Source organism: Ascaphus truei, chromosome 1 (genome assembly GCF_040206685.1).
Source record: "Ascaphus truei isolate aAscTru1 chromosome 1, aAscTru1.hap1, whole genome shotgun sequence".
NCBI classification, from domain to species: domain Eukaryota; kingdom Metazoa; phylum Chordata; class Amphibia; order Anura; family Ascaphidae; genus Ascaphus; species Ascaphus truei.
Window position 1 is genome coordinate 5,441,409 of NC_134483.1, and position 22,291 is coordinate 5,463,699.

Consider the following 22,291-nt stretch of genomic DNA (forward strand, 5'->3'; position numbering starts at 1 on the left):
TTTTATTATTGCATGTTATTAATTTTTGATGTAGTGGATGTGGTTCTTATACTGGTGGTTTGTGTTACATATTAAATGTCATTTAATTTCTTCTTGGCATTATCCCTTTTCATTTGTTCTATTATCTATAGACAGTGTGTGCTGGGCTTTGTGTTATTTATATTAATACACATACTTCCTTTTATCCTCACACTCGGCAATAGCAGGGCAAACAACGTAAACACAATAACCAGTAGAATCAAAAGATTTTAAACATATAGGTCGGCAGTGAGAGATCATGATGTTGTTCCATACCTGCCAGGTATATGTATGGAAAGATACCTCCCGTACACCTATGAAAAACAATCTTAGCATACACTATGAGAAATGTTAACATTAGGGGAGGAGTAATAAGGTGATAGGCTGATTCAGTTGCATTAATAACAGTAAAGAGTCACTACCCCATTCATACTTTTATAATTTAGCAATGGATGATAATTACTACATACTACATTTTGCAAAACTTTTAATTCCTTTTAAAAAAGATGGAAGGAAAGTCTTTATGTATGAAAAAGCTGGTTCTTATTTAGACTTTCAACGGACCCTTAATTAGGATAGTTCATCTTTGATTTTCGGATTGATCTGGTGGAAGGTCCTGCAACTAATTCTTTACATGCAGGGAATGATTTGGCCTCCACCACAAAGAGTTCCTGATTTCCAGAACCATCCTTTTAACAAGGTACCATATGAAGAATTTCAAACTTATTTTCTGAATATCATGTCTCCATTTCACAACTTTGCATCTTTTTCTCATTGTCCCCGTGCTGTATTTGAAGAATCTTATTTGTGCGGGTTATGTAGAGGTTCTGCCTTTCTTGCTGACTGCATTATAAGTTCCACATATTTGTATAATCAGGAATTGTATTAGCATACGCTTTGGTCTATCTCCTTCCTGACTTTAATTTAGGACCCGAGTGCTGTGCATTATTTCCAACTCCCTCTTTGGATTTAGTCATAGAGGAAAGGAAGGGGTTGAGAGGCATGTGGGAGGGGAGAAAGGGGTGATGTTACAAACAGGAGGATTCCTTGAAGCTGCAACATGTGACAGTCATGGAGCTTCCAGAACCGCTTCCCTCCTCTCTCTGAAAGACCCACCCCGAATCTTCTCTATGTAAGACCTGGCCCCTCCTCACTCTCTGCCAGACCCACCCACATTCCTCTCTCTTCCAGACCCGCTCCCCAAGCAGCTATCTGCAGCAAGCTGATTAGAATATTATGGTAATAATAATGGTAAGTATTAGGTTACTGGCCATTTTTATTACCACAGTATTGCTATTGGTATATTGCTCAACCCTTTTCTGAACAAGCAAACTATTTCTCACCTGTATGAATCCTGTCGTGTCTGAGAAGGCTGCACTTATGGGAAAAGCTTTTCCCACACTCTGTACATGTGAAAGGTTTCTCCCCTGTATGAGTCCTCTGGTGTTTGAGGAGCTGCCCCTTCTGCGAAAAGCTTTTATCACACTCTGTACATGTGAAGTCTTTCTCCCCTGTATGAATCTTGTGGTGTTCGAGGAGGCTGCGCTTCCACAAAAAGCTTTTATCACACTCTGTACATGTGAAAGGTTTCTCCCCTGTATGAATCATCTTATGTTTGCGCAGGGAGCTCAACTTATAGAGTTGTTTCCCACACTGTGCACATGTGAACGTTTTCTCCCCTGTGTGAATCCTCTCATGGTCGCGGAGGCTGCTCCTCCGAGAAAACCTAATCCCACACTCTGTACATATGAAAGCTTTCTCCCCTGTATGAATTATATGGTGTTCGAGGAGCCTGTACTTATATGGAAAGCTTTTCCCACACTCTGTACATGTGAAAGTTTTCCCCCCTGTGTGAATCCTCTTGTGCTCGAGAAGGTGGCCCTGAATACTGAATTGTTTCCCACACTCTGTACATGTGAAATATTTCTCCCCTGTGTGAATCCTGTGGTGTTTGAGGAGATTGCCCTTCTGTGAAAAGCTTTTATCACACTCTGTACATACAAAAGGTTTCTCCCCTGTGTGAATCATATTGTGTTGACGGAGGTGGCTGACATCACGGAATTGTTTCCGACATTCTGTACATGTGAAAGGTTTCTCCCCTGTGTGAATTCTCTCATGCACTTGGAGGCTGCCCTTCCGAGAAAACCTTTTCCCACAATCTGTACATGTGAAACTTTTTTTCCCTGTATGAACACTCTGGTGTAGAATGAGGCTACACTTCCAAGAAAACATTTTCCCACACTCTGTACATGTGAAAGGTTTCGCCCCTGTGTGAATAATCTGATGTTTGAGGCGGTTGTTCTTAGTACTTAACCGTTTCCCACTCCAGTTCTGCTCATCATTCAGGCAGTTTTCTAAGAGAAGTAAACAAAAAAGAGAAAATTCAAATATTTTTCAACCTGTAAATCAAATTACTGAAAGCAAATTACTAATAAAAGCTAAAGCTAAAGTTTACTAAAAACACTGTGCTTTGAAGAATTTACTTTATCACTACTTAACAAAACGGTCTCTTTACTCTATTCCCGTGGCTTTAACATTGTGGCCATTGGATATCTAGAGGACCCCATTCACTTTTGTGGTGGTTCCCAAAGACCTAAAATTTGATTCTAGCAGCTCATACAGTGAATTAATATTGATACATATACACTTAGATAATCAATACAGTAAAAAACACAAATTATGAGTACTGTCTCCCGAGGCGCATGCGCGATGGTGAGGAGACTAGCTGCTTAAGCCGAGTGCTCCCACCCCCGCAGCTAAATTGAAGCAAATACCACCACCAAAAATCGCAATTCCGAACCAAAAGTTCTCCACACTTAATAAAGATTTAGTAGAGATGGCTCCGCAATCAAGCAAAAATAAAAACACGGGGGATTTAAGGAGATATCTCAGCCGCTCTGCGGCAAGAGAGGCCGAGCCAGAAATGGCGCCGGGCTCCGATGCGGGCTCAGGGTCTAATCACGAGGAAGATATGGACGATGCCCCGGAGCATCTCCCCGTGAGGCGCTGTGACTTCGACCGCCTCTACAACGGGATGAAGTCGCTCTTTAGGGCCGAGATCCAGGAACTCAAAAAAGAAGTACAGGGTCTCGGGGAACGGACAGGGGCCCTAGAAGATAAAATGGCGTCCACCTCCGCACACATCAAGAAGGCAGAAAAGTCTTTGTCCTACCTGCAGGCACAGATCTCGGACCTGGCGGATCGGCAAGAGGATGCCGAGAACAGGGATCGCCGTTGCAACGTTCGCATTTGCGGCATCCCGGAAGAGATCGCAGAGGTAGAGGACTTTATCACCCGCTGGATGGTGACACTACTACCTGATATCCCCGCGGCGGAGCTATTGATGGATAGGTGCCATCGTGCCCTCAGGAGCAGACCGCTGGCAAATGCCCAACCGCGGGATGTCATCGCCCGCATGCACTTCTTCCGCACCCGGGAGATGACCTTCCAAAAATCAAGAGGGGAGGGAGCCTGTCAGTTTGAGGGGGTCGCCCTCCAGTTGTTTCAGGACTTGTCCCCCATAACCTTGGCCAGGCGCATGAAGCTCCAGCCAGTCACGAAGGTCCTCCGTGACAGAGCCATACGTTATAGATGGACATTCCCGTTTGGCCTGATGGTCATTAGAGGCGGGAAGGGCATCTCCATGAAACACCCGGAAGAGGGGGATGACTTTCTCCGCAAACTGGAGCTGAAAGAAGGTTCGGCGCCAGGGCCCCGGCAAGAACCAGAGCCTGACACAGAATGGCACCGGGTCACCGCTTCCAAAAAAACACGGGAGGGGAGTGACTCAGAGAAGGAATGAACAGTTATGCCTGAGAGACCCTTTGTTTGGTTCAGTTGCCTAAGTTGAGGCACAAGTTGCAGTAGAAACAGCGCAGACAAACCGTAATAAAACGCTCGGAGGTACGAGGTTCCCCCTCTGAAAGAAGCTTACTAAAAAGCCCCTTCACCTCCTCACAAGTACCACCCAAATCACCGGAAAAACACGGCAGCCTGCGAAAAGGAAAAAGGGCAAAATACTTACCTAGAAATCTATCGGTGCGTGGCAAAGGACAACCCGGAAGGGGGCCGTGGAACGCACACCCATGAAGATGGCAGCACTCCTGGTCTTCGCGGGCTGACTGGCACCTCAACGGATGAAGAAGGGCCCAGCGCGGGAAGACAACGGAAGAAGACGTCCATCTCCGCAGACATCCGGCAGCCGACTGACGGAAACCGGATGGACGTCACCAGATGTAGACAAGCGGCCATCTTGGACGGGACAGACCGGAACCGGAAGTGAACCACCGGTACACAGCAGAACTGGCCCGCTGCCGATGGCGCAACAGGGAGCACCCTCCCCCCCCCACAAAGGAGGAAAAAGGGGAGCGGAGCACACGCAGCCTGCCCCGGCGCTACTAGGCGCGGGAGACACATGGGACGCCTTGGGGGGGTGGAGGGAATTAAGAGGCGGCGAAGGCCCGACACATAGACACCCTTCATAGACGCATGCCAGGGCTTCGCTAGGCACCAGCAGTTCCCGGCACTTCCAGCACAAGCACAACACCTCCCCCAGACACAGCATAACTCGGGAGCGCCCACCCACAGGGGAAAATAACGTAAACAAAGGAAGAGGCAGGAGGGAGGGCTTCACACAGGGGGCAAGCAGCTGGAGAGGGTAATAATCTAGGGGACCGAGCACAATTATGACAGGCGCTGAGTTAAGTTTTTTCACAGACTAAGTGGACATTTTTACATAAGTTTGTTGTAATCGTTTATAATGTTGGCAGATTGGGGGCAGGGGGGAGCGGCGGCTGTGCACCCACCGTTGTCATGGGACTCCACATGGGTGCCTGGGGGGCAGCCCCCAGTAGACCCATGCAAGACCCCACTGGGCCGGCAACTGCGGGTCAGTAACGCTTCGAAGAGATCAGAGGCGGACTTGCCCAGGCCGGACCCCCAGTAGGGGCAACTCAGGTGACCTTGGGAACTCAACCCCAGGGGCTCACCAGAGGCTTTATTTGTCCTTGTACTGTTCTTTATGTGTTCCGAGTGTGTGTACCCCTTTATGTTTCCCACGCACAGATCAGAGGAGCACAGGAAACACCCTGGACCCAGAGGCCTCAGAGAACTTCAGTCACCATGGCAGCCTCATTCGCAGGGCAACACCATGCCATCACCAATAGGTAGGGATTTCACGGTAATCTCACACAACGTAATAGTCCCAATAAAAGACGAATAGCTATGACTGACTACAGACGACACGACCCCGACATCATCCTACTACAGGAGACGCACTTCTCTAGGGCTAACTCCCCAAAACACATTGACGTTAGATACCGAACATGGGTGTCAGCAGCAGCTAACAAAAAGAAGAGAGGGGTCGCGATCCTGGTACATAACCGCCTTGCGCTAGACATTAAACTCACCAAAAAAGACAAAAATGGGCGGTTCATAATAGTAGTAGGTGCCATTCAAGGGCAATTGCTCACCCTAGCAAACGTATATGCCCCTAACGAACGAGCCGACACCTTTCTAGATAAATTCTTTACGACTCTACACAGGGTGGCGCAGGGTGGTATAATATTGGGAGGAGACTTCAACCTCACACTAGAACCACAGGCCGATAAATGCACGCCAAGCGGCGCTAAACACCCACTAAGCAGAGCAGCCTGGGCCCGTGGCCTTAAAGCTAACAGATTAGTAGACATATGGCGTGAACAGCACCCAGGCAAAAAAGAATACACATTTTATTCACACCCACACGACCGCTACAGCAGGATAGACTACCTCTTTGTGTCCAACAGAATGGTTTCGCAGATCTCCCACACGGGTATCCATGATATTTCATGGTCGGATCACGCACCAGTAGAGCTGCGGTGCACTGACCTTAGGTTAGACAGACCAGGAGCGACATGGAAACTCAATGAGTTATTAATAAAAATCCCAGAGATTGAAATACAAATAGGGGATAAAATCAGGGAATATTTTAATGAGAATGTTGGTAGCGTGACGTCTCAGTCCACTCTATGGGAGGCCAATAAGGCGACTTTACGTGGTGAGCTCATAGGGATAGCGAGCAGGCGGAAAAAAGAAAGGGAAAGTAAGATTAAGACCCTACAATCCGAATTGACAGTGCTATCTGCCCTCCATAAAAATAACAAACAAGCGCAGACCCTTCAGGCCTGGCTGAATACTAAAATGAAACTAAATTTACTGATGTCCTCCCGAGCTGAGAAGGAGATGACCTGGTCCAGGCGTAAATTCTATGAAAAAGCGAACAAGCCAGATACCCCACTTGCCAATAAACTTAAGAACATTAATCGTGACTTTCACATCCAGGCGATTCGAACAAAAACAGGTGACCTCACTTCTGATTCCAAACAAATTGTTGAAGAATTCAAAACCTATTATGAGACCCTCTACGATGGGACAAAGGTCTCCCATTGTGAGAACACTCATAAGCAGCTGAAGACATTCTTAAAGGGGGCAAACCTACCCAGATTGGGCAGGAAAGAAAGGGACGCACTACAGGAAGACTTTACAGGTGAGGAAATTACAGAGGTAATCAAATCACTGAAGCCATCCAAAGCCCCAGGTCCGGATGGCTTCTCTAATCTATACTACAAAAAATTCCACAAAATCCTAGTGCCTCACCTGGTGAAACTGTTTAACTCATTTTTAGAAGGTGCCCCTATACCTGGCCCAATGCTCCAAGCGTCTATTTCAGTGATCCCCAAACCCGGGAAGGACCCAGCTGATTGTACAAGCTACCGTCCGATATCCCTTATCAACTCGGACACTAAAATTTTCTCCAAATTGTTGGCTAACCGACTAAACACAGTTATGCCAAAGCTGGTCCACTCTGATCAAGTAGGGTTCATATGCGGGAGGCAGGCAGCAGACAGCATTAGACGGATCATAGACTTAATTGATTTGGCACAAAGGAAACACATTCCGTCTATGGCATTGCGTCTGGATGCTGAGAAGGCCTTTGACCGCATTGACTGGCCCTACCTCAAAGGGAACCGAGGGCAAGAGTCAGACACCAGGGCTTCCCGTCGGATGAATTCCCGATAAGAAGTGGCACCAGACAGGGATGTCCCCTGTCCCCACTTATCTTTGCATTATGTATAGAGCCCTTAGCGGCACATATCTGTAACAGCCCCGATATAACAGGAATACAAATCAAGGAGCAGTCACATAAGGTGGCCCTGTATGCAGATGATATTATCTGAATGTTATCTAGGCCCCTTACTTCCCTGCCGGACGTCTTCAGTCTGCTGGGCGAATTTAATAAGATTTCGGGTTTCAAGATCAATCAGAGGAAATCAGAAGCGCTAAATATAAACCTGCCAAAGGTCACCGAAAAACTAATGGAACTAAATTTTAACTTCAAATGGCAAGCCTCCTCCATAAAATACCTAGGGGTTAACATCACAAAAGATTATAACGCTCGAGGGGGCGTGGCTTGGATGCAGAGTGAGCAAGTCGCAGGGAAGGCTAGCTCCGTCTAAGCAGAGAGAATAAATCACACAACTCCAGCCAAAGTCAGCCAAAACCACCCAGGGATGGCTCATAACGTCCCCTGAAGCTAAACCACCACCCGCTGGCACCCAGATCGGGAGGCTCACGAAGAATCGGGACCCCAAGTACACCCGCAGATACTGGAAGCGCGGGCCTCCCTTAAACACTCCAGCCGAGGGCACAAGATGGCCGCCGCATGTGCCTGAACCAGAGCATACCCAAAGGCTAAAGCGGAGCACCGAGTGGCGGAGGAAGAGACACAAACCGGCGCCGAAGAGGCGAGGACCGAGGCTCACCGAGGTAGAAGTACACGGGGGTGACACGGATCAGGACGGATCAGGGGGGGCCTCGCTGCCAGGAGAAGGCGGGAAACGACCACCTTGGAGTCAGAGCCCTCCTGCAGTGGCGCTAAGCCGGGGGTGACGGCCGTTAACCCCTTAACCCCTTACCCCCCACCCCTGTTGTAGCAGAGAAAGTGGGAGCAGAGAGGAGAAGGGGGAACTCCGGGGAGGTGGAGAGGGAGAGGAACCATGCGTTCCAGCCTGAAACGCAGCAGTGTCCCAGCCGGATCCAAAATGGCCGCCGCTGACCTGAATTAAAGGTACAAGCACACACAAATAAACTCAGAGGCTGAAAAGTGGAAAACAGCCTAGTAAAAACTATTCAAACAAACCCTCTCCCCAATCCGACTCAACCCCAATACATACCCACCTACCTACCTAGGAGAAAGTCAGTCCCCCAAGCTTCGCACAGAGGAAAAGACGAACAACAAACAAAGAGCGGAGTGAATGCGCACCCGCGCCCCCCCCCCTTCCCTTGCCCCCCTCCATCCAAGGAGGCGAAACAGAGAACCAAGCAACTAGTCCCATGGACTAACTGAATGCCCAAGTGTGGGGGTGCATATGTGAGATAGCTGCGAGCCTAGAAAAACAGACAAGAATCTCCCTCAGCTCCCCATATCCAAGATAAACCAGCAACCAATATAGAAAAGGAAGACCCGGACCTGATTGTTCTCTACACCCCATAGTTGAACACAGACGGCATGGCCCCCCCTAAAAAGATAGGGAAGCCAGAATCTTCCACGTTCTTCTCCAGAAGGAACGTGGCGCCCACACCAACTGGCAAAGAGAAAGCCGCACAAGCCCAAGATCGCTCAGACTCGGACTCAGGGTCAGAAGCAGATAGGCACCCAGATATCAGGAAAGAACTAAAAACCTGGGTTAAAGAAATTAAACAGGCGTTTCACGAGGAGTTACAAACCGCAATGAAGAGCCTACACACCAAGATTGTAGAGGTAGAGGAGCGGACGACAGGACTGGAGGAGGCCATGGAGACAGTTACCGAAGGACAAGCGGCGACAGATGAGGACATAACCCAAATGAAGAAACAGATCTCCCGCCTTCAAGACGCCCAGGAAGAGGCAGAGAACAGATCGCGAAGGAACAAATCTTAGAATTCGCAACATCCCGGAGACAGTCCTTAACGAGGAAATCAAGCCATACCTAAACAGACTTTTTAGGAGCATACTCCCAGAAATCGCCGAAGCAAAGCTGGAACTCGACCGAGCCCATAGAATCTACAGGCCGAGAGAATTTGAAAACAGAGGGCCCAGAGACGTAATCACAAGGTTCCATTACTTCTCTACCAAAGAGGAAATCTATACCAAAGTCAGAAACCTAGATAAAATCTCCTTTGAGGACATGGAACTGCAAATTTTCCCGGACCTCTCGCCAATAACCATGGCCAAAAGGCGAGAACTCAAGAAAATCACAGGCTATCTGAGAAGCAGAGACGTCAGGTATAGATGGGGCTTCCCCTTCCGTCTCCAAGCCACCAACAAAGGCAAACAGGCCACCCTACGAACCCCAGAGGAAGGCCCAGAATTCATCGCAGCGCTCGGACTGGAGATCCCGGAAGAACTACGAAGTGATACAGGGAAAACTTTTCCACGACCAAGGTGTGAAAGGTGGTCCAGGGTGACAACTAACCCAGGATAACCCATCAAGTCCCAAGAGCTGAGGCTTAACAACCAGAACACGACAAAACTACGAGAGTACAAGAGAGACATTCCTACCTCAACTGTAACCCCCAGCCCCGAAACTGTATGCTGTTCCAAATACAAAGACACGAACTAACGGGAGCGGGAGGAGGGAGGGAAAAAGGTGTTATAGAAGGGAAGGGAAAAAGAAAAGAAAAAGGGAAAAAACACAGTACAACTAGATAACTGAGAGCACGAGGTTTAAGCCATTATTAAGCCTCTATAGATTTGATCTAGCTCAGATAGTTGAAGGAAAAGGGAGAGAAAGGAATTTCTGCTCTTTTTTTTTTGTTCTATTTACTGTGTTTAAAACTGTTTACAGTAACATGTTTGACCCAGAAGTTTGATTGTTGTATTTCCCCCCACCACATCTGTGTTTTAGTTCCAGTCAGTCATAGCGGAAAAGAAGGTTGATCAACAACACGACTAGCCGTCGGAATTCCAAAAGGAGCTGACTACAGTTTACAGACTACAAACCATACTCTCCAGACTGCAAGTACCACATTGCACCCCACACACACTTTCCCCCTTTTTTCTTGACCCTGCATGTCCCTGACACCCCAAACGCAGAGTCAAAGGCCCAAAGCACCAGAGGGCACCACTCCACCCCACGTTAAAAAACCCCAAGGTTATTTTTGTTCCCCCCCAATGTTCTCCCCAGTTCATCCACACTGGAGTACACCTAAATGCACACAACTTGGCACAACCAAAACAATAGTTGGAATAAGGTCCCGCAATCCGAAAAATCACCACAGGGCACCCCCTAACAACAAGCTCCCTCCGGCAAACACTCGCGCACGAAATTTTAAACCAACATATGGCTAAATTACTAAAAATAACAACGCAGAATGTCAGAGGACTGAACTCTCCCATGAAAAGGAGACTATTGTTCAGAGACCTCAAAAACAGACAAAGCGACATACACATGATTCAAGAAACACACCTGAACAGAGCAGACACGATTAGGTTAAAAGACAAAAATTATAACCACATTTACCACTCACCAGCAACAGACAAAAAAGCGGGAGTAGCCATCCTGATAAGAACTAGTATCCCCTTTGTAGTAGAAAAAATAAAGAGGGACAAGACCGGGCGACTGTTAATTGTATCCGGTAAATTAGGCGCGACAGAACTAACACTTGTTAGCCTATATGCCCCCAACACAGATCAAGAGAGCTATATTAATGAGGCTTTCGAGACGATAAGCCAATATAAGAAGGGTTACTTAATAATTGGAGGGGATCTTAACACCGTTATAGACTACAATAAAGATCAGGCGAAACACAAGGGCAAAGAGCAAAACTGGAGACGGAACAGCTCAATCGCTCTAAAACAAAGCATAAGACTGGGTGGGCTGGTCGACGCATGGAGGCTAATGAACCCCATAACCAAAGGGTTCACCTTCTACTCACCCCCGCATAAACAATACACCCGCATTGATTACATATTTGTATCTAGTGAACTGGCGGAGAGGATAATAAAGGCAGAAATAGACAATATAACATGGTCAGACCACGCCCCAGTTACACTAACCATAAGAGACCTACACCAAAGACCGACGGGCACACAATGGCGAATGAACGACATACTGCTCAGACTACCGGACACTAAAAAAGCTATAGAAAAGGCTATACAGGACTACTTCGCAATAAATGACAACGGGCAAATCAATGACTGTACACTATGGGCGGCGCATAAAGCTACGCTCAGAGGCAAGATAATTAGTATTGCCTCCCATAGGAAAAAGGAGAAAAACAAAAAGATAAATAAACTAAACAATAGTATTAGAGAAAACGAGGAGACCTACCAACAAAGCCCAACGGACAAAGTTAGAGCAGCGATAGATAAGGACAGATTGGAACTTAAAAATATACTGATTGAAGATACTGAAAAAGCAATGAGGTGGACAAACCAGATCTTTTATGAAAAAAGCAATAAGGCAGACAGGCAATTGGCGGCAAAACTCCGCAATAAAACAGCAAACCTCAATATATACAGCATAAAAACCAAACAAGATAGCCTAACACTCAATCCGGTTGAAATCAATAAAGAGTTTGTCCAGTACTATAGTAACTTATACAACTTGACAAACCCCGACAAAGCTAATAAGAGACTCGAAGCAAAGTTAGACGAATATATAAAAAGCACAAAACTATCCAAACTAGACGAGTCAGAATCAGCCCAACTAGGAACCCCGATAACAGCAGAGGAGGTCACAGCAGCCATTAAATCCCTCAAGAACTCCAAAGCCCCGGGCCCAGACGGGTTTACTAATTTCTATTACAAGAAATTCGAACACACGTTGAAGCCATATCTGATCCGCTGGTTCAATAAGATCCTAGACGGAGAAGCACCACCAAAAGAGTCCCTAAAGGTCTCTATCATTGTAATACCAAAGGAAGGAAAGGACCCGACGTTATGCTCCAGTTATAGGCCCATCTCTCTGATAAACACAGACATAAAACTATTCGCCAAAATTTTAGCAACCAGGTTGAACAGAGTATTAAATTCTTTGGTACACCCCGATCAAGTGGGGTTTACCCCAGAACGGCAGGCCTCTGATAACATCAGAAGAGTAATCAACATTATCCACAACAGTAACAAAAACCAACGCCCTACCCTGATTCTAGGGTTAGATGCTGAGAAAGCTTTTGACCGGGTGGCCTGGCCCTTTATGTTCCGGGTGTTCAGAGAGATGGGCCTACATGGAAACTTTATTAAAGGCATAAAGGCGCTATATTCCAACCCAATAGCCACAGTTCGCACCTCAGGCTACACATCAGAACCATTCGCAGTTTCAAACGGTACCAGGCAAGGGTGTCCACTCTCCCCAATGCTATTCGCTCTGTGCATAGAGGTATTAGCCTCAAGAATACGAGAGAACCAAGGGATAGAGGGTGTCCCAATAGGAAACAACATATATAAAGTGTCGCTATTTGCGGACGACACTTTACTCTCCCTGACTAACCCAGATACTTCATTAAAAAACCTATTTGACACACTAGACGAATTTGGCACACTCTCAAACTTCAAAGTGAACAACACAAAATCAGAGGCTATAGGCCTGCACATACCTTCAGAACTAGAAAGCGCACTAAAGAAAAAATTCCCAATAAAATGGATGCCAGACAAGATGAGATATCTAGGAATATATATAACGAGAACATACGATGAAATGTACAGAGCAAACTACCCGAATCTTATCCAAAACTTGAAAAAAGACCTGGAATCTTGGTCAAGATACCAGATGTCGTGGACGGGTAAAATAATATCAGTGAAAATGAACCTACTACCTAGAATACTTTATCTATTCCAAGTGCTCCCCGTTACGGTTCCAGCCTACGTAATAAGAGATTTGGAAAAAGAGATAACCAAATTTATATGGAACGGCAGAAAACCTAGGATAAAGAAAAAACTGATGGCTCTCTCCCAGGCAAGAGGAGGCCTAGGCCAACCAGACTTAACAAAGTACTATGAAGCGGCTAGACTAAGTCCGCTAATCTATTGGTCCGCAGCCCCAGGGAAAAAGCCGTGGGTGGATATAGAGAGAGTGGAAGCAGGGACAAAGGAGTTAGCGTCTCTTCTATGGGTAAAAAAGGGGAACAGACAAACAGCCTATAGAGCCCACCCAGTTTTACTGCACTCTCTAGACATCTGGGATAAAAACTGCAAACACAGGCAAATCTCCTCCATCCCCTCACCCCTAACACCTATTGGAGCCAATCCCGAATTTACACCAGCTCACAACTCAAACATTTTTAAGCAATGGGATGAGAAAGGGCTCTCTAGGTTAGGAGACATGCAACAGGGAGGGAAAGTTAAATCATTCATGGGAATAAGAGAGGAATATAACATCCCAACCACACAAATATTCCAATACATACAACTGGCCCACTATGTTTCCTCAATCCAACCAAGCGACACTTGGAATAGGCCACTCACCAACTTTGAGAGCCTATACCAAAGAGGTCACTACAATAAAGGAACGATTGCCCAACTCTATCAGGTACTTTTAAAACAATATGACGACCAAACAAGCAAAAACATTCTAGACTGGGAACACGACATAGGAAACTCCCTGGAGGAAGAGGACTGGGCAGAAATCCACGAAAGGACAGCTAAAGCTTCCCGATGCTCCCTAATCAGGGAAACCAACCTGAAAGTCCTTCACAGATGGTATTACACACCAGCCCGCCTCCATTCCTTTTTCCCACTAACCTCCCCAATGTGCTGGCGCAACTGCGGCCAAATAGGCACATTTAAACATATATGGTGGACCTGCACCAAAATCATCCTATTCTGGGGAAGAGTTAGACGCCTAATAGAAGAAACAACAGGGGTAGAGCTAACATGGGACATAGAAACAGTGCTCTTACTAAAACCGACAGACGGACTTGAGAGAAAAATAGACTTTTTGATAACGCAGATCCTCTCCGCAGCCAAAAATCTAATAGCAAGACATTGGAAAAAGAACGACCCACCCACGATCAATGAGGTACTGCACAAAATAAACTACATAATGATGATGGAGAGACTTACAAGCCTAATACACGACAGACACAACTCCTTCCTGACAATATGGGACCCCTGGGAGACCTACATATGGAAGAACCCAATAGGAACCATAAAATAGTAAGGAAACCAGTAATAACTACTAAAGGTTAGGTAGATCTAGACCTAGCATAGGATGTGACAAGTATCATAGAATGTTTGCTTCTTGCATGAAGCCAGTGATGGATGCTACTCCACTGCCCTACTCCCCCCCCCCCACCCCATAACCCTTTTATTTTCTGTACCCCCCTACCCCCCACTCCCTTCCCCCCTTTATATGTTACTATGTTTTTTGAAAAAATAAAAATATATACGTTAAAAAAAAAGATTATAACGCTCTATACAAAGCCAATTACCCCAAACTTATAAGGACTCTGAAGGAAGATCTCAGGACTTGGTCGGGATACGCAATCTCATGGATCGGCAGGATCCAAAGCCTTAAGATGAATCTGCTCCCCAGAATCTTGTATCTTTTTCAGACCCTCCCAATACAAGTGGACAAGGATGACATCATCCATTTACAGTCCTCCATGGTGAAGTTCGTTTGGGGTAACAAAGCACCACGCATTAAATCGAGTATTCTAATTAGACCCACAGTTCGAGGAGGCATGGCGGTACCTTGCTTGATATCGTATCATAGAGCGGCCCAATTAACCCAAATTATTCAGTGGCACATGCACCCTGTAAGGAATCTGGTGTCTAAGCGCCGTCAGCGCGACCATTACTCACCTCCCGTCGGTACTCAGGCGTCCAAGCGTCTGCAGCGCAATTCCCACATACCTCCGTTGTCTGCCACTGGCACTCTGGCTCCTCGCCATCACAGGATTGCACCAACCGAAGAGGTGCCTGTTGAACCGCAGCCTCTGCGTGTGTCCCCAGCTCCGTGCTCTATGTGCACACGTGCATCTGTCTCTGACCCCATGCGCATACGCGCGTCAGTCACTGAATCCACGCACACACGCACGCCAGCCCCAGACGTTATGTGCATGCATTCCCAGCTTACAGAGCACACGCCTAACAGAGCACTTTTAACCACTGCTCCTGCAGTGAAGCGTCGCCCCCAAGCATCACACAGTTCCATGCAAATCAATGACTATACTCAGCTGGGCTGTAACACCTCCCTCCTATCAGGGAGGACTCCTTGCAGTCCTCCAGGCCTGCCCCCTCTTCCCATTGGCCTGTCCAGCTTTATTATGCCTGTGCTTCCCATCACTCGTCGCTCGACATAGTTCTGTATGGAAGCATTTGTCTACTCTCTCAGTGACTCCTCAGGTATTGACGCGGATTGGACGACTACCCCCTCTGGCTCTCGACTTCGGCTCTACTTGGACTTCGTGACTTCTGGCATCCCTGTAACACGGCTTATACCTTCGACCATCCGCAACTCTCCAATCCCTGATCTTGGCAACGGCAATAACTACTCCTCCTCTACTACCGGTACCGGCAAGTATTGTCTTCCTTACTATACCTGGCCTGGCAACACTAACACAACACTCCGTACGTGCTCCCTTTGCTGTGGGTGCGTGTATCCCTACGTCCCACCTCAGCACAGGGGACGGGTCTGGTCTGCGGGCAGCACCGGCGTAACATTATGTCGAGCCCACAAGACGCAGACCAGACTGAATTAGATATGTGGATTCCTAACCCCAAACCTTACACAGGTGAATCTCAAGATTTTCGGGGCTTCATTAATCAATGTGAGGTACAATTTGAAATGGCCCCCCACCAGTTTTCTACTGGCCGAAAGAAGGTGGCCTACGTTTATAATCTGTTGACGGGTAGCGCACTGGCTTGGGCCTCCCCCATCTGGGAGCTGCGAGATGACCTTACCCAGAATTACTCAGCCTTCAAGACGGAATTCAGGCAAGTGTTTGATTCCCCCGCACGTCGGGAGGTGGCGTCTTCTTCTCTTTTACAGATTACTCAAGGGCGAAGACAGGTGACTGAATATGCCATAGAGTTCCGGACCCTTGCAGCAGAGACTAACTGGGAACAGGAGGCCTACGTCGCCATATTCTGGCAAGGACTGTCAGACAGAATCAAGGATGTACTTGCTCTCCAACCCAGGCCAGGTCTTTTGGAGGATCTCATCACTCTGGCGATTAGAGTGGACCAACGTATTCAGGTACGCCGCACGGAGCGCCAGCGCACTCGCTCGGTAACCTCTTCGTCTCTCTCTCTCAGCACTACTACAGTCCCCAGGTCCATTTCACCGCTCCGTCCTTCCTTGGACTCGTCCGAACCGATGCAGTTGGGGGTTCAACGGGTTCGCACACCAATACGGCAATTCCGTCGCGCCGGGGAATTGTGCTATTATTGCGGACCTGCAAAAACATCTGACCCAAGAATGTCCTCCATCTCTGGAAAACGGGAACACCCAGTGAGTATGAAGGGGCTCTTCGTGGGTGTTATGTCTCCTCGTCCCCTTCCCCAAAAAGGATTCCCTAAGAAACTCACTAAACCCGTGTGCCTCTCAGGCCGTAAGTTCCGCGTCTCCACAGTAGCCTTCATAGACTCCGGAGCCGGAGGCAATTTCGTGGATCAAGAGTTCGCCAAACACTATCAGATACCGTTCGTGGAGAAAAAGATCCCCATCGCCTTGGTCGGAATTGATGAGCATCCACTCACGCCTGCATTTATCTCATTAGAGACGGTTCCGGTTGTACTTTCCTCTGATAATCACAAGGAAACTCTGACCCTCGACGTAATTAAGGCTCCGGGAACACCCATAACCCTAGGTTTGCCATGGTTACAACTACACAACCCACGGATCAATTGGACATCCACCAACCCCATCACTTGGGAACCAAGGTCAGGCGAACCACAGCGACTCCTAGCGAATACCACCGTTCCTGAGACGAACCTCCCTACGGTTTACCACCAGTTTCTGGACGTATTTAATAAGGTACAATCTGACCTTCTACCCCCACACAGGTCATATGACTGTCCTATTGACCTAATTCCTGGTTACACATTACCTAAGTCCAAGACTTATCCTCTGTCTCTCCCCGAAACTAAGGCTATGGACGAGAACATCCAGGAGAACCTGAAGAAAGGGTTTATTCGTCCATCTACTTCACCAGCTGGAGCAGGGTTCTTCTTCGTAAAGAAGAAGGATGGAACTTTAAGACCTTGTATTGATAATAGAGGGCTTACCCGCATAACCGTAAAGAATCGCTACCCACTCCCCCTTATCACTGAACTTTTTGATAGGTTGCAAGGTGCCAAAGTATTCTCCAAGCTGGACCTCAGGGGAGCTTATAATCTTATACGCATACGTCAAGGAGACGAATGGAAAACGGCCTTTAACACGCGTAGTGGCCACTACGAATACCTTGTGATGCCTTTCGGACTGTGTAATGCTCCGGCCGTTTTTCAAGATTTCATTAACGATGTCTTCCGTAAAGTACTCAACGACTTTGTCATAGTCTATCTGGATGATATCCTGATTTTTTCAAAGGATTTACAGGACCACATCTTTCATACATTTTACGTACTCTCTCGCCTTCGTGAACATCGCTTATATGCCAAGATGGAGAAATGTACCTTCCATCAGACTTCGACCCAGTTTCTAGGCTACATTATTTCCAGCGATGGTTTCATGATGGATCCGGACAAATTAAAAGCCGTTACTAACTGGCCTAGACCCGACTCTCTTAAATCCGTCCAGCGCTTCCTGGGATTTGCGAACTACTACCGCAAGTTTATCCGTGATTTCTCCAGAATTGTTGCACCTATCACAGCCCTTACGAAGAAGGGGGCCGATCCGTCCGTTCGGTCACCAGAGGCCAATACCGCCTTCAACACACTTAAGGAGGCTTTTGTGTCCGCACCGGTTCTCCATCACCCCAACACTGATCTCCCTTTCGTGTTGGAGGTGGACGCCTCTGATTCTGGCGCCGGTGCCATTCTATCCCAGAGACCTTCACCCCAAGAAAAATTGCATCCCTGCGCATTCTTTTCGAAGAAATTTACCTCAGCGGAGAGGAACTACGATGTGGGGAACAGAGAGTTACTGGCCGTTAAAATGGCACTTCAAGAATGGAGGCATCTCCTGGAAGGGTCGAGGGAACCGTTCACCATCCTCACAGACCATAAGAATTTATTATATATAGAGAACGCTCGCCGTCTGGGTCCACGGCAAGCCCACTGGTCTTTGTTCTTTGCAAGATTTAATTTCCAACTGTCATATATTCCTGGGACTAAAAATGTCAAAGCCGATGCTCTCTCAAGACAACATTCTTCCGAAGAGAGACCAGAAGATTCCATGGAGACCATTTTACCTCACGAGAAGATTTTCGCCGCATCTTCCTTCAGAAGCTTTGACAAGACACAAAGGTCCATTCCAAACAACCTGAAGGTCCCCAGGGGCAAGCTCTTCGTGAGACCTAATTTCATACCCGAGGTTCTGGATTGGGGACATGCCTCGAGAGCAGCTGGTCATCCTGGCTACAAAAAGACTTTGGACCTTATACGTCGCAACTTTTGGTGGCCCAAGATGTCCAAAGACATTTTCGAATATACGCACGCTTGTCCGGTCTGTGCGCAAAACAAGACAATTCATCAAAGGCCTCACGGTCTTCTCCTTCCTCTGCCCATCCCAGAATGTCCATGGTCACACATATCAGTGGATTTTATTGTGGAGTTGCCAAGGTCCAAAGGGATGAATACGATTTTAGTGGTGGTGGATCGTTTTTCTAAGATGGCTCACTTTATCCCGCTCAAAGGACTTCCCACCTCACCCGCCATTGCTGATATCTTCACTGATCACATCTTTCGCATTCATGGTATTCCTTCGTCCATCGTGTCTGACAGAGGGTCACAGTTCGTATACAGATTTTGGAGAACTTTTACCAAAAGACTAGGGATCTCTTCTTCTTTTTCCTCAGCTTACCATCCTCAGTCCAATGGTCAAACAGAAAGGGTCAATCAGTCCCTGGAAAAATACCTGAGGTGTTTCATTTCCAATTCTCAGGATGATTGGGCACAACTTTTGCCATGGGCCGAATATGCTTTTAACTCCGCTACCAACGAGTCCACCCGAGAGTCGCCATTTTACATCAATTACGGTTTTCATCCCCCATGTCTTCCCGTATCCAAGATTCCTTCCGGAGTCCCGGCTGTAGATGACCATGTCACATCTCTGCAATCAGCATGGTCCAAGATTCAGTCTGCTCTTCTTACCGCCTCTCAACGGGCCAAACATCAGGCAGATCGCCACCGCCGTCCGGCACCCAGATACAAGCCAGGGGATATGGTATGGCTGTCCTCAAGAAACATTTATTTGAAGGTACCTTCCCCAAAATTGGCGCCGAGGTTCCTGGGCCCTTTTCCGATAACTGAACAGATTAATCCGGTAGCATTCCGGCTTCAACTTCCCGACAGCATGAAGATACCAAACGTGTTTCACACATCTCTACTCAAGCCATTCGTATCCAGTGATTTCTTCCCCAACCATAACCGTAGGCCTGATCCGGTTATTACCCAGAATAGGGAAGAATATGAGGTCCAGTCCCTGCTCGATTCTCGCATATCCAGGGGTCAACTGCAATTCCTCGTGCACTGGAAGGGTTTCGGCCCAGAAGAAAGGTCTTGGGTTCCACTTCGTGATATCCACGCTCCGGTTCTTCTGAAGACTTTCAGGAAGAAGTTTCCAAACAAACCATTTAAGGACCATCCCGAGGCCGTTCCTGAAGAGGGGGGTACCGTAAGGAATCTGGTGTCTAAGCGCCGTCAGCGCGACCATTACTCACCTCCCGTCGGTACTCGGGCATCCAAGCGTCTGCAGCGCAATTCCCACATACCTCCGTTGTCTGCCACTGGCACTCTGGCTCCTCGCCATCACAGGATTGCACCAACCGAAGAGGTGCCTGTTGAACCGCAGCCTCTGCGTGTGTCCCCAGCTCCGCGCTCTATGTGCACACGTGCATCTGTCTCTGACCCCATGCGCATATGCGCGTCAGTCACTGAATCCACGCACACACGCACGCCAGCCCCAGACGTTATGTGCATGCATTCCCAGCTTACAGAGCACACGCCTAACAGAGCACTTTTAACCACTGCTCCTGCAGTGAAGCGTCGCCCCCAAGCATCACACAGTTCCATGCAAATCAATGACTATACTCAGCTGGGCTGTAACACCTCCCTCCTATCAGGGAGGACTCCTTGCAGTCCTCCAGGTCTGCCCCCTCTTCCCATTGGCCTGTCCAGCTTTATTATGCCTGTGCTTCCCATCACTCGTCGCTCGACATAATTCTGTATGGAAGCATTTGACTACTCTCTCAGTGACTCCTCGGGTATTGACGCGGATTGGACGACTACCCCCTCTGGCTCTCGACTTCGGCTCTACTTGGACTTCGTGAGTTCTGGCATCCCTGTAACACGGCTTATACCTTCGACCATCCGCAACTCTCCAATCCCTGATCTTGGCAACGGCAATAACTACTCGTTTATAATCTGTTGACGGGTAGCGCACTGGCTTGGGCCTCCCCCATCTGGGAGCTGCGAGATGACCTTACCCAGAATTACTCAGCCTTCAAGACGGAATTCAGGCAAGTGTTTGATTCCCCCGCACGTCGGGAGGTGGCGTCTTCTTCTCTTTTACAGATTACTCAAGGGCGAAGACAGGTGACTGAATATGCCATAGAGTTCCGGACCCTTGCAGCAGAGACTAACTGGGAACAGGAGGCCTACGTCGCCATATTCTGGCAAGGACTGTCAGACAGAATCAAGGATGTACTTGCTCTCCAACCCAGGCCAGGTCTTTTGGAGGATCTCATCACTCTGGCGATTAGAGTGGACCAACGTATTCAGGTACGCCGCACGGAGCGCCAGCGCACTCGCTCGGTAACCTCTTCGTCTCTCTCTCTCAGCACTACTACAGTCCCCAGGTCCATTTCACCGCTCCGTCCTTCCTTGGACTCGTCCGAACCGATGCAGTTGGGGGTTCAACGGGTTCGCACACCAATACGGCAATTCCGTCGCGCCGGGGAATTGTGCTATTATTGCGGACCTGCAAAAACATCTGACCCAAGAATGTCCTCCATCTCTGGAAAACGGGAACACCCAGTGAGTATGAAGGGGCTCTTCGTGGGTGTTATGTCTCCTCGTCCCCTTCCCCAAAAAGGATTCCCTAAGAAACTCACTAAACCCGTGTGCCTCTCAGGCCGTAAGTTCCGCGTCTCCACAGTAGCCTTCATAGACTCCGGAGCCGGAGGCAATTTCGTGGATCAAGAGTTCGCCAAACACTATCAGATACCGTTCGTGGAGAAAAAGATCCCCATCGCCTTGGTCGGAATTGATGAGCATCCACTCACGCCTGCATTTATCTCATTAGAGACGGTTCCGGTTGTACTTTCCTCTGATAATCACAAGGAAACTCTGACCCTCGACGTAATTAAGGCTCCGGGAACACCCATAACCCTAGGTTTGCCATGGTTACAACTACACAACCCACGGATCAATTGGACATCCACCAACCCCATCACTTGGGAACCAAGGTCAGGCGAACCACAGCGACTCCTAGCGAATACCACCGTTCCTGAGACGAACCTCCCTACGGTTTACCACCAGTTTCTGGACGTATTTAATAAGGTACAATCTGACCTTCTACCCCCACACAGGTCATATGACTGTCCTATTGACCTAATTCCTGGTTACACATTACCTAAGTCCAAGACTTATCCTCTGTCTCTCCCCGAAACTAAGGCTATGGACGAGAACATCCAGGAGAACCTGAAGAAAGGGTTTATTCGTCCATCTACTTCACCAGCTGGAGCAGGGTTCTTCTTCGTAAAGAAGAAGGATGGAACTTTAAGACCTTGTATTGATAATAGAGGGCTTACCCGCATAACCGTAAAGAATCGCTACCCACTCCCCCTTATCACTGAACTTTTTGATAGGTTGCAAGGTGCCAAAGTATTCTCCAAGCTGGACCTCAGGGGAGCTTATAATCTTATACGCATACGTCAAGGAGACGAATGGAAAACGGCCTTTAACACGCGTAGTGGCCACTACGAATACCTTGTGATGCCTTTCGGACTGTGTAATGCTCCGGCCGTTTTTCAAGATTTCATTAACGATGTCTTCCGTAAAGTACTCAACGACTTTGTCATAGTCTATCTGGATGATATCCTGATTTTTTCAAAGGATTTACAGGACCACATCTTTCATACATTT

The 22,291-nt window shown here is 47.8% G+C and overlaps 1 protein-coding gene across 2 annotated transcripts in view; it reads right to left on the reverse strand.

Annotated features, from left to right (window-relative positions):
* Nucleotides 1-233: 233 nt before the first annotated feature.
* Nucleotides 234-22,291, reverse strand: part of LOC142469066 (uncharacterized) — a 144,649-nt gene continuing 122,591 nt past the window's right edge. For both annotated transcript variants that reach the window (XM_075576059.1, XM_075575976.1), the window contains exon 4: nucleotides 234-2,372. In XM_075576059.1, the coding sequence (XP_075432174.1) occupies nucleotides 1,351-2,372 (1,022 nt within the window). In that variant the 3' untranslated portion in view covers nucleotides 234-1,350. The remainder of the gene's footprint in view (nucleotides 2,373-22,291) is intronic.